Below are 19351 nucleotides of genomic sequence, written 5' to 3'. Positions count from 1 at the left end.
CCAGATGAAAAAGACCATGCCAGAATGCCATTCCCTGACATCAAACAACAGGGATCTGTACATAGGCCTTAGGCTTCAGTATGCTGGCACACTGCCAGCAATATAATGGATGCTTAAACATGTCGGATGGCTCTTAAAACCTGCCTACTGTCCTTACATGTACAAGTGGTCATTGAGCTTTGGGGAATAGGTGGGAAAATACATTTGTGAACAGAAAAATCATTTGCACACAGAAAGGTTTATTTTCAGTAATATACATGCCATACAAGACAAATGTCTTTCCAATGCACAGACCACTGTTTTTCTTATACATTGCAAATGTAAGACCCTGTAGCTAGAATTAGAGGCTATAGCCCTTGACCAAATCCTGTCCATAACTAGCCAAGTGGCCATTATTCATCTGTAAAAGGGAGGTGATCTTTCTAGTTCTGCCAGTTTAGAGGTCATTGTCAGGCTTAGCATAGAAAATATTTGTGAAATGAACTATTAATGCTTGGCATTAAAATAAATGGGTTACAAAAAGCAAAATCATAATATAGGCTGGAAGATAGCAAAGACTTTATTAGAAAGGAACCAGAAAAGCTTTCCCACATCTGGGAAGACAATGCAGAGTAATTATGAAAGGTGGAAGCAAGAAAGAAGAAGAATAAGTATATAAAAATGATTATAATGAAATAGTAAACAAGAAAGAAACAAAAAAAATCATAAATTTGTGCTTTGTGATATTGAGAGGGAAAGTGGTGATCATTTTGCAAGGCTGCCACAATGACTGTAGGTCAAGGAGAAAAAATGCCTACAGCTATCAGAGATAAACAGCAAATAAAGATGAAGGCTATAAGACTGAAGTTCTTTGCAGCAACATGCATACTAGCAGAGCCTTTTAATCATGAGTATGACTAATAAAGGTGGTGGCAGCATGCTGGATGCCAATGAAGCCTGGTAGTAGACTTTGGGACAGTAATTGGAGAACTGATGATTGAGAGAACTTTGGTCTCTGTCACACAATGATTTAGTATGTGGATCAACAGTAGAAAGGTTGGCAGCAGCTGGACACACAGCAAGTGTGGAAGCAGGTGGTCCTACAGCAGGTAGTGTGGCAATGGGTTGGGCAGCAGCAGGGCTGGCAGCAGCTGGGCTGGCAACAGTTGGACCCACAGCCACGGGGCTGACAGCAGGTAGTCCTCCAGCAGGTGGTTTGACAGAAAATTGGGCTGCAGCAAGACTGGCAGCTGCTGGACCCACAGTAGCTCTACCCACTACAGGTTTGTCCACAGCTGTTGGGCCCACAGCTGGGCTGGCAGCAGGCGGTTTGACAGCAAGTTGGGTGGCAGCAAGGCTGGCAGCAGCTGGACCCACAGCCACTGGGCTAATGGCACGTGGGGTGGAAGCAAGTGATCCGGCAGCAAGGGGAGCAGCACGAGTGGGTCATGGTGTCAGGAGTGAAGAGTGGGCTTCTTCTGAGGGGTGAGTTTCTCAGATTCTGGTGCCTCTTCTTGTTCTGGGGATTTTATGCACTGGACCCCAAAGTTTGGACCAATGGGAAGGACTTTCTTTGTTGGTATTTACATGGTGTTCCATAGTCACTGGGGGCTTGTAGAAGAGGAAGTTCCACAATTTCAAGAATATTTAGAAAATAAATATATAATGTGTTTCCTATTTGAGAATAACTCATATAAACATTTTTAGATTAAAGGAAAGTGGTCACATCAGCAGTGTCATTCTTCTTCAGTCATCATCAGATCATGTATTCAAGTTCTTGCTGGGCTGGGTAGGGTCAGAGCAGCAGTCCCTCCCCAGCTTTGTTTCTTAGGTTGCATGTAGACTGGGAGTATCCCTGGAGTAGGGGAGAAGGATGCTGATATGTTCATAGGGATGAATTAAATTCGTGCCTGAGCCCAAATCTCTTTCCCCCCAAAGCCTGATTCAAGACTCCCACAGGCATATCTGTCTCTTGTAGCACCCTACCCCACTTGTATATCCCAGTTCAACCAACGACCCTTGGGTAGAGGATGTTTGGCATCATCTCTTCCATATGGTAAGGCAGAACCAAGGCAGGTGAGTAGAAGCAGCAGCAATACACTTGGACTAAGCAAGCATCAGTCAATGTACATCCTTGTTGACCAGTACTCCTGATTTACCTAAGACTGAAGGCTTTTGCAGGATATAGGACTTTCAGTGGTATAACTGGGGCAGTATGGGCAAACCAGGGTGAGTTGGATGATTCTAGTCCTAATCTTACTAACTAGCCTAGTCAGTGACTTAATGTGGCTGACTACAACTTTATTGTGCTGAATTGTTTTTAATTTTTAATTCTTTTGTTTCCTTCCTCTCTCTCCCTGTCTCTCATTCTTCATTTCTTCCTTTTTATGCTATGTCTGTCTCTCTCTTTCTCTGTCTTTTCTTCCCTTTCCCCTCCTTTGTTCATTCACTCTTTCATTCGTTTGTTTGTTCATTCATTCCTTCCTTCCCTCCTTTCTTCCTCCCTTTCAATACCTCTTGCTCTTCCTCTTCTGCTTTCTCCTCAGTCTTATTTTTCTTCTAGATACTGTGTCTGTCCACCAATCTGATGAACAAAATATTGGAGTGACTGGTGAAAATCATAGATTGTCAATGATATCTTGAATATGCTTGCCATATTTCATAGATGTAAGTGTGTTAGATCTGCATCTCTATGCCTAAGGGCTGTTTTCATGCAACAGCAGAATGTCATGCTTCCTATACATACCACATTGAGAGAAATGCTCAACAAATGATTCTGGAGAGTTGGTTTATAAAGACTCTAGCTCTCTCATTGCTATTAGGAGAATTCCAATGTGTGTATGCGTTACATCATCTCTGATATATTTTTCAGGTTTAAGGTTCACTTGCAAACTGTGACACTGGCCTTAAAGTGCTCCCTCCCTGTGTCACTTCCCCACACTCCTACCAATGTGATCTGTCCTCCCCAGAGTAGCTTGCTAGAGAAACCAAACTATGACATTACCCTTCTCAGTCCTGATTTCCTCATCTCCACAATTGGGAACCTTAATACCTATGTTGAAAATTTCCTCAAGAATTAAAGATACTACCAATTTAATGCAATCCCAATCAAAATACCAACAGCATATTTTTCATAGAACTAGAACAAATAATTCTAATTTTTATGGAGCCACAAAAGATCCCAAATAGCCAAAGTTATTTGAAAAATGAAAGCAAAGCTGGAGTTATCACAGTTCAAGACAAAGCCATAATAATCAAAACAGTATGGAACTGGCACAAAAATAGATACACAGACAAGTGGAATAGAATAGAAAACCCAGAAATAAACCAAGAATTATATGGTCAATTAGTCTCTGACAAAGGAGACAAAAATATGCAATGGGAAAAAGACAGTCTCTTTAACAAATGGTGTTGGGAAAACTGGATAGCTACAGGCAAAAGAATGAAACTAGACCACTTTCTTACACCATACACAAAAATAAATTCTAAATGGATTAAAGACCTAAATGTGAGACCTGAAAGCATAAAAATTCTGGAAGACAGCACAGGCAGTAATGTCTCTGATACTGATAATAGCAAATTTTTTCTAGATAGGTCTCCTGAGGCCAGGGAAATAAAGCAAAAGTAATATATCAGGACTACATCAAAATAAAAAGTGTCTGCATAACCAAGGAAACAATCAACAAAACTAAAAGGCAACCTACGAAATGGGAGAATTTGTAACCGACATATCTGAAAAGTGTCAGTATCCAAATTATGTAAAGAACGTACACAACTCAACACCTCCAAAAAAGTAACCCAATTAAATAATGGACAGAAGACATGAACAGACATTTCTCCAAAGAAGACTTATAGATGGCCAACAGACACATGAAAAGATACTCAATGTGACTCATCATCAGGGAAATGAAATTCAAAATTATAAGATATAGCACCTCACACCTGTCACAATGGCTACAACCAACAACAGAAAAACAACAGTTGTTGGTGAGGATGTGGAGAAAGGGAACTCTCCTGTACTACTGGTAGCTCCATTGTGGAAAACAGTATGGAGTTTCCTCAGAAAGTTAAAAACAGAACTACCTTATGATCCAGTAATTGCACTACTGGGTATTTACCTCTAAAATAGAAAAACACTAATTCAAAGGGATACATGCAACCCTATGTTTGTAGCGGCATTATTTATAATAGCCAGTATATGGAAGCAGCCCAAGTGTCCACTGATAGACAAATGGATAAAGAAGATGTGGTATATATCTACAATGGAATATAATGCAGCCATAAAAATGAATGAAGTCTTACATTTGTAACGACATGGATGGAACTAGAGAGTATAATGCTAAATGAAATAAGTCAGTCAGAGAAAGACAAATACCATATGGTTTCACTCATGTGGAATTAAAAAAAGTAAATGAAAGAGCAAAGGAAAAGAGAGACAGACTCTTTAACTAGAGAGAACAAACCGATGGTTACCAGAGGAGACAGTGGTGGGGGAATGGTTGAAATAGGTGACGAGGATTAAGGAGTGCATTTGTGATGAGCATTGGGTGCTGTATGGAAACGATGAATCACTATATTGTACACCTGAAATGAATTTGACATGGTAAATCAACTATATTGGAATTAAAATAAAAACTTAATAAAAGGAAAGATTTAAAGATAATGTACATGAAGCATTTGGTCAATACCTAGCAAGTAGTAGGACCATGGGTCATGTCAGTTCTTCATCCTGTCACACAGATACCCAGCTCTTAAGAATCAAAAGTAGGCAAGTTTAGTCTTGGCAGTCTCTCCAGAGCATCCCAGATACGTAGGCATCAACGTTGGCAAGTGCCCTGGACATGAGCCTTCACAGCTCATCAGAGGTCCTTCCACTGATCCCAGAATGTGACCCAAGGCTTAATTCTCCTTCTCCTCTCAGAGCCTGAATCAAGCCTCACACCTTTGAGTGCTGAGGCAGCACCATTAGTTCAGGACCAGAAGCGCCAGCCTTCTGTCTATCACAACTCCTATGAATGTCCACCTTGTTTTCTCTTTTTCTTCCTCACATTCTTCTCACCACCATGGAACAGGCATCTTTATTTCCCTCAAATGCTTCATAGTTCCTTCACAAAATAATGGATAGTGTTTGTTCTATAGATGGTTCAGAGCTCATGGATTACTTGAAGTCATACATGCCCATTGCACAGACTCTCAGTCCCTGACATTGTCCTTCCTTAATTGTCTTGGTAACATTTTGATCACAATAACAAATTGCCTTACAGTTGGGGAGCATAATATGTTTGGCATAAAATTGTCTGATACCTTTTAACTCTGCCATTAGGTCCTGAGGACTAGGAGGCCAAACAAGAATGCGATTTCCACAACCCAAACACAAGTGTGTTCAGCCACGTCTGTGGCTCATGAGGACACCGCATGCTTACCTGTATCTGATGCAGAGGAGTGCTGAGGGGCTGGATGGAGCCCAAGGCAGCAAAAAGATCCAAGATCTCTAAAGGGAAGGTCCCACTGCCCCCACATGAGGCTGCTGATGGCTGAACTGTAGGATACTAATGTCTACAACTTTGTCCCAGATGTCACCTGCATATACTGGAGAATATTACTTCTGTGGTCAAAGAAGACACTCAGATGAACATCTTGCTGGTGCTCAGTCCCAGGATGTTTTCTAACTTGTCTGGAGAGATGAATGTAAGTGCCCTTCATCAAGGCAGGAGACACAGTCTGGGATCTGAGTCTGTCCATGTCAGGTACATGACATTCCACTGTGAAATTTCCTTATCTGAAAATGGAGACAATAATTAGTGGAGGACTGTACGAGGCTCCAAATAGATACTGCATGTGATATGCAACCTGTGTATAAATCCTTACATTGAGAATGCTGTACAAGGAAACAAAGATCATATGGGATTCAGAATGGTACAGAATTTCTTAAGAAATATAGATGAGATCCTTTATATCTAGGGAGACCTTCAAAGTGATCATGCAAAGAAGAAAGCAGGATACAAGGACCGTGAGTACACTGAGAAAGAAAACATAATTTGAAGACTTACAGTAGTTGCAGACACCTATGTATGAATCCTGAGAATTTCTTTCTCTATGTTACTGATAGGGAGAGGGTGAAGATCTTGACTGTAGAGTTAAGGCAGAGATCATGACTCGGTATCAGGATGCATGAAGTTAGCATATGACTCATAAGATGATGGAAGAAGAGAATCAGGGAGAAGTGGTCCACACTTCATCAAACTGATTCATAAGCTCGTAGACAGGCAGATGAATAAGAGAAATGTTGGCGATTGCATGCTGACTTTCAACAATGATTGGCAGTGACTTTGTTTTCCAAATGGCAAACCATGTTGCGTGGAGATGGTGGTTCTTGGCAAGGCAATCAGCAGCAGGAAGGATGGCAGCATCTGGACACACAGCAAGGGTGGCAGCAGGTCGTTCTATAGCAGGTGGTGTGGTAGCAAGTTGGGTGGTAGCATGACTGGCAGCAGGTGGACCCACCGCGAATTTGTCCACAGCCGCTGGACCCACAGCATGTGGTCTGGCAGCAGGAAGTCACACATGTTGGCTGGCAGCATGTGGTCCGGCAGCAGGTGGTCCTGCAGCACGTAGGCTGGCAGCAGGAGGGGAAACATGAGTGGGTCATGGTGTCAGGGGTGGAGGATGGGCAGGTCCTGTGCAGAGGTGAGGTTTTCAGATTTTGGTGCCTCCTCCTGATCTGGGGCTTTTATGTGTTGGACCGCCGAAGTTTAGACCAATGGGTGGGACTTTCCTTGTTGGTGTTTACATTGTTTTCCATAGTCACTGGGGGCTTGTAGAAGAAGACATTCCATAAATGATAGGAATCTTTAGAAAATAGGTGTTTAATGTGTTTCCTATTTGAGAATAACTCATAGAAACATTTTCAGATTAAAGGAAATTTGTCACATCAGCAGCATCGTTCTTGCTTCAATGATCATCAGATCATGTGTTCATTTCCAGTTTGACTGGGTAGTGACAGAGCAGTGATCCCTCCCCAGCTTTGGTCCTTAGGTTGTATGTGGATTAGGAGTATTCCTGGGGAGAGGAACATGATGCTGATATGTTCATGGGGACAAATTTAGTAGATGCGTGAGCCCAGGTCTGTTTCCCCACGAAAGCCTGATTCAAGACTCCCACAGGCATATCCGTCTCTTGTAGTAACTCAGTTCAACCAAGGACTTTTGGGTAGAGATGTCCGGTATCATCTCTTTCACATGACAAGGCATAACCAAAGCAGGTGGGTAGAAGCAGCAGCAGTACACTGGGACTAAGCAAGCATCAGTCAATGCACATCCTTGTTGACCAGTAGTGCTGATTTGCCTAGGATTGAGTGCTTTCTCAGGATGTAGGACTTTCAGGGGTGTAACTGGGGCAGTATGGACGAACCCGTGTGAGTTGGGTGATTCTAGTCCTAACCTTGTTAACCAGCCTAGTCAGTGACTTCATGTTTAGAGTACATCTTTATTGTGCTGAATTGTTTTTAATTCTTAATTCTTTCCTTCCTTCCTTCCTTCCTTCCTTCCTTCCTTCCTTCCTTCCTTCTTCTTTCTCTGCTTTGTGTCCATCTCTCTCTTATTTCCCTTTTTGTCTTCCCTTTTCTTCCCTCTTTGCTTTATCCTTCCTTCCTTCCTTCCTTCCTTCCTTCCTTCCTTCCTTCCTTCCTTCTTCCTTCCTTCCTTTCCTTCTACCCTTTCAATTCCTCTTGCTTCTCCTCCTCTGTTTTCTCTTCAGTCTTATTTTTCTTCTAGATATTGTGTCTGTCCACCACTCTGATGAAAAAAATATTGGAGTGACTGGTGAAAACCATAGTTTCTCAATATCTTGAATATGCCCACTGTATGTCATAGATCTAAGTGTGTTGGGGACAATTTCTACCTACCAGACCTGCATCTCTATGCCTAAGGGCTGTTTTCATGCAACAGCAAAATGCCATGCTTTCTATGTGTACCACACTGAGAGAAATGCTCAACCAACGATTCTGGAGAGTTGATTTAAAAAGACTCCAGCTCCCTTGTAGCTATTAGGAGAATCCCATCATGTGTGTGTTACATCATCTCTGATATATTTTTCAGGTTTAAGGTTCACTTGCAAACTGTGACACTGGCCTTAAAGTGCCCCCTCCCTGTGTCACTTCCCCACACTTCTACCAGTGTGATTTGACCTCCCCAAAGAAACTACATGCCTGGACTCTATCCTTCAGAGTAGATTCTGGGAGAAACCAAAGTCTGGCATTACTTTACCCTTCTCAGTCCTATTTCTTCATTTCCATAATGGGAACCTTAATACCTATGTTGAAAATTTCTTCATAGAAATTATTAATTTCTAATTCTCCATTCTTCTTAAAGAATTAAAGATAACATACATGAAGGATTGGGCAATACCTGGCAAGTAGCAGGAACTAGGTTGTGTCAGTTCTTCATCTCATCACCCAATCATCTGGCTCTTAAGAAGCAGTATTAGGCTCGCATGGTCTTGGCAGTCTCTTCAGAGAATCCTAGATATGTAGTCTACAATGTTGGCATGTGTCCTGGAAACGAACCTTCATGGTTCATCAAGATTCCTCCACTGCTCCCAGGAGGTTACTTGGGGCCTAATGTTCCTAAGTCTTGAGCCCAAATCAAGCCTCACATCCCTGAGTGCTGAGGAAGCACCATTATTTCAGGACCAGAGTGCCAACTTTCTATTATAACTCTTATGAATGCCCACATTGTGTTATTTGTCTTCTTCCTCACATTCTTCTCACCCTCCTGGAACACACTCTTAATTCCCCTCAAATCCTTCAGAGTTGCCTCACAGAATACAGGAGGTTGTTTAGTTTCTTGGATGGTTCAGAAAATCATATGTGCTCATTGTACAGTCTCTGAGTCTTTAATTTTGTCTTAAATTTCTTTAAGAATTTTTTTAATGTTTTTTCATTTTTGAGAGAGAGAGAGAGGCAGAAAGAGAGGGGGACAGAGGAGCTGAAGTGGGCTCTGCCCTGGCAGCAGCAAGTCCAATGCAGAGCTCAAACTCACAAACCGTAAGATCATAACCTGAGCTGAAGTCGGGCACTCAACCGAGTGAGCCATCCAGGTGACCCTTTCTTAAATTTCTTAATAGCATTTTGGTCAGGATGACAAATGGCCATAACATTAGGGGGAGTGCAATATATGCTCTATTTTTTTATTACAGGGAATTACTTATTTTCTCATTCTGGTGGTAGATGTTTAGTAGAAGGAGGTTATTCTGAATTGGATTTGCACAAAACAAAGATATTAGTCAGTTTAGATGAGACTCTATTGTGAGGACGCAATGGATGCTAACACGATTTCATGGGGACAAATTGCACGTGTGGCTGAACATATGGAGATGGGAAAGGCTCCCTGTTTTCTTGACAGCTCCAAAATGCAGTCCTACCTGGCCTCACATGTATCTGCTGCTTGCTGAGTTGTGAGAAAATGATTTTTGAACAGATGTTATCTGCATACATGAGTGGTTATTTCCTCCATTGTTAAAGGAGAAATTCATTTGCACAGCTTACTAGTCCTCAGTACTAAATATTATTGCTACTTTTACTGACATGTAAAAGTAGTTGCCTTTGAGCAGGAAAAAAAAATATCCAGTCCTGAATCTGAGTCTGTCCATTATTGGCTATATGAAATTACACAGTGAAATATTCTCACCTAAAAATGTGGAATACAATTCATGTTAGGCTGTTGTGTAGCTCATGTTTGATGATACATATGGTACCCAATATGTATACAAGTTCTGATATCAATACAGTAAAACAAAACAATATGGGGAGAATTAGGGTATAGACTTTATTAAGAGGCATATAAGGCATGTAAAACACTTGCATCTAACGAGATGACTCAAATGATTATAAAAAAATGAAAGTAGGAGAAAGAATCATAAGTACATTGAAAATATGATTATAAAGTTTATTAATCAGTTGCAGGAATCTATGAAAAAAACATAAAAACTTGTTTTCTTAAGTTACTTTGAGGGAGCAGGTGATCCTGACTTCAGAATCAGAGCCAAGGCCATAACTTAGTACCAAGAATTTCTGAAGCTGCACATGAGCCACATACATGGGAGAGAGAGACTTGGAGGAAGTCCTCTGCACAGCATCAAGCTGATTCACAAGCTTATAAACATATATGAGAAACAAAAATGTTGGCGATTGCACGCTGGCTTTCACCAAAATCTAGAAAGGAAATTTGGCCCCCAAATGGCAAGCCAGTTAACAGGAGGGTGTTATGTGCAGATGGTGTTTGGTAAGACAATCAGCAGCAGGAAGGCTGGCAGCAGCTGGACCCACAGCCGCTAGACCCACAGCAGTTTTGTGCACAGCCGCTGGACCCACAGCAGCTGGGCTGGCAGCAGGTGGTCCTGCAGCAGGTGGTATGACGGCAAGTTGGGCAGCAGCAAGGCTGGCAGCAGCTCGACCCACAACAGCAAGGCTGGCAGCAGCTGGACCCACAGCATGTGGGCTGGCAGCAGGTAGTCCGGCAGCAGGTGGTCCTGCAGCATGTAGGCTGGCAGCAAGGGGAGCAGCACGAGTGGGTCATGGTGTCAGGCATGGAGTGTGGGTTCCTGTTCAGAGGTGAGTTTCTCAGATTTTGATGTTTCCTCCTGTTTTGGGATTTTTATGCACTGGTGTCTCCAAAGTTCGGACCAATGAACAGGACTTTCCGTGTTGTTTACATGTTTTTTGTTTGTTTGTTTGTTTTTGTAGTAACTGGAGAATTGTCAAGGAGGAAGTTATTCCTTTAAAGTGTTTTGAGGCTTCAATAATTTAGTCTTTGTCACTTTCTTAGTTGAGAATACTACATAAGAACCTTTTTCCAGAAATGAGAAAGTCAGGAATCAACACCAGCTACATTTCTGGTCATTTGACATGATGTGGTCATGTGATAGTTTCTGCTGGCTTAGCAAAGGTCAGAACAATTGTCCTTTGCCTGCTATGTTCCTTTGGGCATAGTTAGATGGGAAGTGTCCTTTATTTCTTCTCTGATCTTTGTTATTTCCTTCTTTATTGTAACTTTGGTTTTTGTTGTTGTTGTTGTTCATTTTTAAAGTTCTTTGAGGTGTAAAATTGGTTGTTTATTTGAGATTTTTCTTGTTTCTTGATGTAGGCATTTATCACTATTAACTTCCTCTAAGAACTGCTTTTGCTGCATCGTGGAACTTTCGGTCCATTGTATTTCAGTTTTCATTTATCTCAGGGTAGTTTTTGATTTCTGTTTTGAATCCTTCTTCGACCCATTGGTTGTACACTGCATGTTGCTTAGTTTCCACGTATTTGTGAATTTTGCAGTGTTTTTTTCTAATTGATTTATACAGTTTCGACTCTTGTCATAAAATATGCTTGCTATGATTTTAATATTCTTTTTTAATAAAATTTTTAAGTTGTATTTATTGATTTTGAGAGAGCCAGAGACAGCATGAGTAAGGAAGGGGTAGAGAAGGGAAAGAGAGAATCCCAAGCAGGCTTCCCATGTCAGTGCAGGCTCCAACTCACCAACCTGTGAGATCATGATCTGAGACGAAACCAAGAGTCAGGATGCTTAACCAACTGAGCCACCCTCGTGTCCCTTATTTTAATATTCTTAAATTTATTAAGACTTGCTTTGTGGTCTAATATGTGATCTGTCCTGGATAATATTCCATGTGCACTTGAGAAGAATATGTGTTCTGTTGTTTTTGGATGGAATGTTCTATATATGTCTGTTAACTCCATCTGTTGTAACATTGTTTAAAGCCCATGTTTCTGTACTGATTTCTGTCTGGATCTTCTACCCATTGGTAAAAGTAGGGTATTAAAGATCTCTACTATTATTGTATTGTTGTATATTCCTCCCTTTAGGTATGTTAATATTCACTTTGTATTTTTAGGTGCTCCTATAATATAAACATTCTGATAGAGAAATAACATAAGCAATTCACCTGTTGGTGTTTCTCCAACAAAAACATGTAAATAAATAAATAAGTACATATATAATGAATATATAATGCAATGGTAAATGGGATAGATTCCTTGATTTCTCTTTCTGCAGATTCATAATTGGTGTATAGAAATGCAACCAATTTCTGTATGTTGATTTTATATCATGCGACTTTGCTGAATTCACGCATCAGTTCTAGCAGGTTTTTTTTGTGGAGTCTTTCGGGGTTTCCATGTAGAGTATCATGTCATCAGCAGAGAGTGAAAGTTTGACATCTTCTTTGCCAATGTGTATGCCTTTTATTTCCTTTGTTGTCTGATTGTTGTGGCTAGGACTTCCAACACTATGTTAAACGAAGGTGGTGAGACATCCCTGTTGTGTTCCTGACCTTAGGAGGAACAGTCTTTCCCCACTGAAGATATTAGTTGTGGGCCTATCATATATGGGCTTTTATGATGTGAGGGCATGTTTCTTCTATCCCTATTTTCTTGAGGGATTTTTATCAAGAAAGGATGTTTTATTTTGTCAAATGCTTTTTCTGCGTCTATTGAAAAGATCATATGGTTCTTATCCTTTCTTTTATTAATGTGGTGTATCACATTGATTGATTTGCAAATATTGAACCAGTCCTGCAGCCCAGGAATAAATCCTGCTTGATCACAGTGAATATTATTTTAATGTACTGTTGAATTCGATTTACTAGTATCTTGTTGAGAATTTTTGCATCCTGGTTCATCAGAGATATTGGCCTATAAGTCTCCTTTTTAGTGGAGTCTTTGATTGGTTTTGGAATCAAGGTAATGTTTCATAATGAGTTTGGAAGCTTTATTTCCATTTCTACTTTTTGGAACAGTTTGAGAAGAATAGGTATTAACTCTGCTTTAAATGTCTGGTAGAATTCTCCTGGGAAGCCACTGGCTGAGGACTCTTATTTGTTGGGAGGGTTTTGATAACTAATTCAATTTATTTTCTGGTTATGGCCCTGTTAAAATTTTCTATTTCTTCCTGTTTGTGCTCTGGTAGGTGTTAGTTTCTAGGAATTTGTCCATTTCTTTCAGACTGTCCAGTTTGTTGGCATATAGTTTTCCATAATATTCTTTTATTATTGTTTGTACATCTGTGGTGTTGGTTGTGATCTTTCCTCTTTCATTTGTGATTTTATCTATCTGGGTCCTCTCTCTTTTCTTTTTGAGAAGTCTGGGTAGGAGTTTATCAATTTTGTTTATTATTTCAAAAAACCAGCTTTTAGTTTCATTGGAAAACTGGACAGCAAAATGCAGAAGAATGAACCTGGACCACTTTGTTACACCATACACAAAAATAAATTCAAAGTGGATGAAAGGCCTAAATGTGAGACAGAAACCATCAAAATCCTATAGGAGAAAACAGGCAACAATTTCTTTGACCTCAGCCGCAGCAACTTCTTACTTGACATGTCTCCAGAGGCAAGGGAAATAAAAGCAAAAAGGAGCTATTGGGACCTCATCAAGATAAAAACTTCTGCCCAGTGAAGAAAACAATCAACAAAACTAAAAGGCAACCAACAGAATGGGAAAAGATATTTGCAAATGACATACCAGAGAAAGGGTTAATAGCCAAAATCTATAAAGATCTTTTCAAACTGAACACCCCAGAAACAAATAATCCAGTGAAGAAATGGGCAGAAGGCATGAATAGACACTTTTCCTAGGAAGACATCCAGATGGCTAACAGACACATGAAAAGATGCTCAACATCACTCATCATCAGAGAAATACAAATCAAAACCATAATACCACCTCAAGCATGACAGAATGGTTGAAATGAACAACTCAGGAAACAACAGATGTTGGCAAGGGTGCAGAGAAAGGGGAACCCTTTTTGCACTGTTTGTGGGAATGCAAAGTGGTGCAGCCTCTCTGGAAAATTGTATAGAGTTTCCTCAAAAAATTAAAAATAGAACTATCCTACGACCCAGTGATTGCACTACTAGGTAATTATCCAAAGGATTAAAAAATGCTGATTTGAAGGGGCACATGCACCCCAGTGTTTATAGCAGCGATATCAACAATAGCCAAATTATGGAGGCACCTGTGTGGCTCAGTTGGTTAAGCATCTGACTCGATTTCAGCTCAGGTCATGATCTCATGGTTCATGAGTTCAAGCCCTGCGTTGGGCTTCACACACTGATAGTTCAGAGCCTGCTTAGGAGTCTCTCTCTCTCTCTCTCTCTCTCCCTCTCTCTCTCTCATATAAACTTAAAAAAAATAGCCAAATTATGAAAAGGGCTCAAATGTCCATCAATTGATGAATGGATTATATAGATAGATAGATAGATAGATATAGACATAGATATAGATATAGATATAGATACATACATAGATATATACATATCTATACATATATACACATATCTATATACATATCTATACATATGTGTATATATTGTATACATATATACAATGGAATACTACTCAGCAATCAACAAATGAAATCTTGCCATTTGCAACAATGTGGATGGAACTTCACTTATGCTAAGTGAAATAAGTCAGTCAGAGAAAGACAAATATATGATTTCATTCATATGTGGAATTTAAGAAACACAACAGATGAACATAGGGGAGAGAAAGGAAAAATAAGATAAAAACAGAGAGGGAAACAAACCATAAGAGACTCTTAAACACAGAGAACAAACTGAGGGTTGCTGGAGGGGAGGTGGGTGGGGGGATGGGCTGAATGGGTGATGGGTCTCAAGGAGAGGACTTGTTGGGATGAACACTGGGTGTTATATTGTAAGTTACAAATCACTGGTTCTACTCCTGAAACCAACAGTACACTGTATGTTAACTGACTTGAATTTAAATAAATAAAACTTTAAAATAATAAAAAATAATGAATATATATCATAAGACTCATACAATAGAATTAATAGAACATTTTAATATTTGTAATATTAAAAAAATTTTTTTTTTCAACGTTTATTTATTTTTGGGACAGAGAGAGACAGAGCATGAACGGGGGTGGGGCAGAGAGAGAGGGAGACACAGAATCGGAAACAGGCTCCAGGCTCTGAGCCATCAGCCCAGAGCCTGACGCGGGGCTCGAACTCACGGACCGTGAGATCATGACCTGGCTGAAGTCGGATGCTTAACCGACTGAGCCACCCAGGCGCCCCAATATTTGTAATATTTTTATAGTTCCCAGCTGCAACAATATATATCACAATATATATCAATGGTATAAATATACATATATATGTACCACAATATATATCAATGGTAGATAAGCAAATACATTATATCATATTTATTCATTGGAAAATTATAAAGAAACAGAATTGAAGGAATTTCCTATATAAATCTCACATTCATAATATAAAGTAAAAGTAGCCAATTCTATATTTCCTTTATAAAAAAAATCTAAAAACATTTGAAGTGACTATTAACATATACAATGTGTGAGTCAATAGAATGATAACCTACCTTTGGGTATGATGAAGGATATAATTTGAAGGGGATGAAGTAAAATTCTATTTGCTAACCTGGTATTAGTGACATGGATGTTCATTTGGTGATATTCTATCATATTTAAAACGATTAACTTTAATGCATTATAATTTAAAAATTGAAGAACTTAAAATTTTTTTTAATGTTTATTTATTTTGAGAGAGAGAGAAAGAGTATGAGCAAGGGATGGGCAGAGAAAGAGAGAGAGGGAGAGAGAGAATCCAAAGCAGGCTCCATGCTCAGAGCAGAGCCCGACGTGGGGCTCAACTCATGACCACAAGATCACGATAGAGAGATCACAACAGAGAGATCACGACCCAAGCTGATATCAAGAGTCAGTTGTTTACCTAACTGAGCCACCCAGGCATCTCAATTGAAGTACTTTTTAAAATTAATGTTAATGTCCATGACCCATTTATCAGGACACTTGTTGGGATGAGCACTGGATGTAATATGTAAGTGACAAATCACTAAATTCTACTCCTAAAACCAGTATTACACTATATAACTAACTTGGACTTAAATAAATAAAAAATAAATAAGATGAAAAATAAAAACATTTGCACATTTTAGAACTCACAAATACCTTAGGTGTCATCTTACCTAGACTACTCCTTCAATTAAAAGAAAGTAGGAGAAAAAAATATATAATGAGTTATATGAGGTCAATGACTATGTAAAAAATGAATTAGGATTAAGTCATGAACTTATCCTGCTTTCCCCGAACCACCCCAGTTATATCAATGAAATTCCACGTGCTGGGAAAGCCCTCAGTTCTGGGTATATCAGGACCATTTATCACTCAGGATGTTAACTGACTGATGCTTGCTTAGTCCCAGTGTACTGCTGCTGCTTCTACCCACCTGCTTTGGTTTTGCCTTCCCATATGGAAGATATTATGCCAGACATCCTGTACCCAAAGATCCTTGGATTGGGATATGTAGGTAGCAGAGGGTACTACAACAGACAGATGCTTATGGGAGTCTTTAATCAGGCTCTGTGGGGGAAACAGACTTGGGCTTAGGCATGATTCAGTTCATCTGTGTAAACATGTCAGCATCATGCCCCTCAACCCAGAGATATTCCCATTCTACGTACAACATAAGGACCAAACCTGGGGAAGAACAACTGTGCTGATCCTACCCAGCTCAGTGGGAACTTGATCACATGCTGTGATGATCACTGAAGCAAGACCAATGTTGATGATGTGAAAAACTTTCTTTCATCTGAAAATGTTTCTATGAGTTATTCTCAAATAGAAAACATATTAAACACTTATTTTGTAAAAACTCATAATATTTAGGAAACAACTTCCTTTTTTACAATTCCTCTAGTGACTATGGAAAACAATGTAAACACCAACAAGGAAAGTCCTGCCCATTGGTCTAAACTTTGGGGGTCCAGCGCATAAAAGCCCCAGATCCAGAGGAGGCACCAGAATCTGACAACCTCACCTCTGGACAGGACCTGCCCACCCTCCACCCCTGACACCATGACCCACTCGTGCTGCTCCTCTTGCTGCCAGCCTATGTGCTGCAGGACCACCTGCTGCCGGACCACCTGCTGCCAGCCCAGCTGCTGTGGGTGTAGCGGCTGTGGACACAACTGCGGTGGGTCTAGCGGCTGTGGGTCCAGCTGCTGCCAGCCTTGCTGCTGCCCAACTTGCTGTCACACCACCTGCTGCCAGCCCAGCTGCTGTGGGTCCAGCAGCTGTGGACACAACTGCGGTGGGTCTAGCGGCTGTGGCTCCAGCTGCTGCCAGCCTTGCTGCCGCCCAACTTGCTGTCAAACCACCTGCTGCCGGACCACCTGCTGCCAGCCCAGCTGTTGTGGGTCCAGCGGCTGTGGGTCCAGCGGCTGTGGACAAAACTGCTGTGGGTCCCACTGCTGCCAGCCAGTTTGCTGTACCCCTGTGTACTGCACGAGAACCTGCTACCACCCCACCTGCTGCTGCGTGCCTGGGTGCCTAGCCCAGGACTGTGGATCCAGCCGCTGCTAGCCTGACTACTGCCCAATATGCTGTCAGTCCACTTGCTGTAGGACCACATGCTGCTGCCTTTGCTGCGTCCAGCTGCTGCAAGCCTTCTTTGTTATTCATCTGCCTATTTAAGAGCTTGTGAATCAGATTGATGAAGTATGGACCACTTTTTTAAAATTATATTCTTCCTTATGTCCTGTGAATCACATGCCCTGTATCCTGCTTCATGTATCCTGCTATGGAGCCATGTCTCTGCTTTGACCCCAGGTCTTTGACTCATGTCTTCATCCTGTCCCTCTAAGTATCTAGATAAAGAAACAATTCCTTATGACTCATACATGGGTGTCACCAAATAATGAAAGACTTCATATCATTTTTATATTTCAGTCCTCCTATGATGCTTTCTACCTGTCATGATCACTTTGAATATCTCCCTAGATGTAGAGAGTCTTACTTATATTTCTTAATAAATCCTGTTCTATTCTGAATCTCATTTTGTCTCTCTCTCTTTTTTTTTGTCTAGTGCTCCCAATGTGAGAATTTATACACAAGTTGCCTATCAAATGTAATGTCCATTTGGAGCCTCATATAGTCTTCCACAAATTATTATCTCCACTTTTGGATAAGGAAAGTTCACAGCAGAATGTCATAGCTGACATGGACAGACTCAGATCCCAGACTACATCTCCTACCCTTTCTGAAGTGCACTTACATTCATATCTCCAGTCGTGTTAGAAAACACCCTGGGTGGAGAAGCCAAGATGGTGGAACATCATGGAAGTTTTTTGTGTGTCTCGCATCCATGAAATACAGCCAGACCAACACTAAACCATCCTGCACACCTAGAAAACTGATCTGAGGATTAACACAACAATATGCACAACCTGAACCACAGAACTCAGCAGGTACACAGTGTGGAGAGGTGAACCTGGGGAGAGAGAAGCCTTGGAGGGCAGGGAGCGGCTTTTGCATGTGGAGAGAGGATGGAGACAGCAGGGGGTGTGTGGATACGGGAAAAGCACCCCTCCCCAAAAGCAGCTGGAGAGAAAGCGGAAAAGTGGAAACAGCTGCAAGGACTGAATTAAACAGGGAGAAAGGAGAAAGAAGAGGGTTTAAATTCCATTAAGACTGTAAACAGGGGAGTGCAGTGTCTGAAACTCTGCAGCTCAATACCTGGAGGTGCTCTGGTGGGAAGGGTGAATCCTCAGGAGCAGAGTGGGGTCTGGGACGTTCTTGAGCCACATGGGGAGAAGTGGTTCCACTGCTGGAAGGACATTTGGTAGAGGCTGTGAGGCCACCTGGCCCCAGCAGACCCCAGAGAACAGCCACATTCGCTGGTGCTGGAACGATGTCATTGGGGGTGAAGCCTGGTGCCAGATGTGTGTTGTGATTTGCCATAATCCCTGAGGTGGTGCTGCTACACTGTCTCATGAACTTTTTCTGGGGTGGGCTGGCACCTGGCCCCAGTCTCTGGGCATTGGCAGCAGCACAGTCCTGCAAGCGTCCCTGGGTGCAGCTGGCACCCAGCCATTGCTCAGTGAGATCCTCCGCAGAGGGTCAAAGCCACAGTCCCTTAGAAGTGGGGGGCCAGGGAAGGCAGCCGCATCTGAGACAAAACTCAGGAGGGAGGTGCTGCCTGGGGCTGTCATAGACAGTGTGGAAGCAGAGAGTGGACGGAAGCCAAAGACGAAGGACAGGTGCGCGATTGCTGATTGGGGAGAACAGAGTTCCCATACTAGAGGCTGGGTAGTTGGGTAACACCATTTTCACTGCTCCCGCCCATGCGCATACGTACCTACAAGCACCACAATCCACCCCAGTAGGCTAGCAGCGCCATCTAGTGGAGAACGGAGCCATTACACTAAGCTCTGCCCAACTGGGCCAACCTCGCTCTCCAAGAACACAAGTCTCACTGCCTGCTAAGTTCATGGACTATGAAGTACTTCATAATTTGACTT

The 19351-nt window shown here is 41.4% G+C and overlaps 1 protein-coding gene and 1 pseudogene across 1 annotated transcript; one reads left to right on the top strand and one right to left on the bottom strand.

Moving 5' to 3' along the window:
- Positions 1-914: 914 nt before the first annotated feature.
- On the bottom strand, positions 915-10566 carry LOC122485549 (annotated as a pseudogene).
- Positions 10567-16763: 6197 nt separating this feature from the next.
- Positions 16764-17881, top strand: LOC122485558 (keratin-associated protein 9-9-like). The gene has a single exon (XM_043584436.1). The coding sequence runs from the start codon at positions 16908-16910 to the stop codon at positions 17412-17414; it is 507 nt and encodes a 168-aa protein (XP_043440371.1). The 5' UTR covers positions 16764-16907; the 3' UTR covers positions 17415-17881.
- Positions 17882-19351: the final 1470 nt, after the last annotated feature.

This window comes from Prionailurus bengalensis, chromosome E1, assembly GCF_016509475.1.
Source record: "Prionailurus bengalensis isolate Pbe53 chromosome E1, Fcat_Pben_1.1_paternal_pri, whole genome shotgun sequence".
Classification (NCBI taxonomy): domain Eukaryota; kingdom Metazoa; phylum Chordata; class Mammalia; order Carnivora; family Felidae; genus Prionailurus; species Prionailurus bengalensis.
The sequence above is the reverse complement of the archived record's forward strand: the minus strand, read 5'-3'. Positions and strand labels throughout refer to the sequence as shown.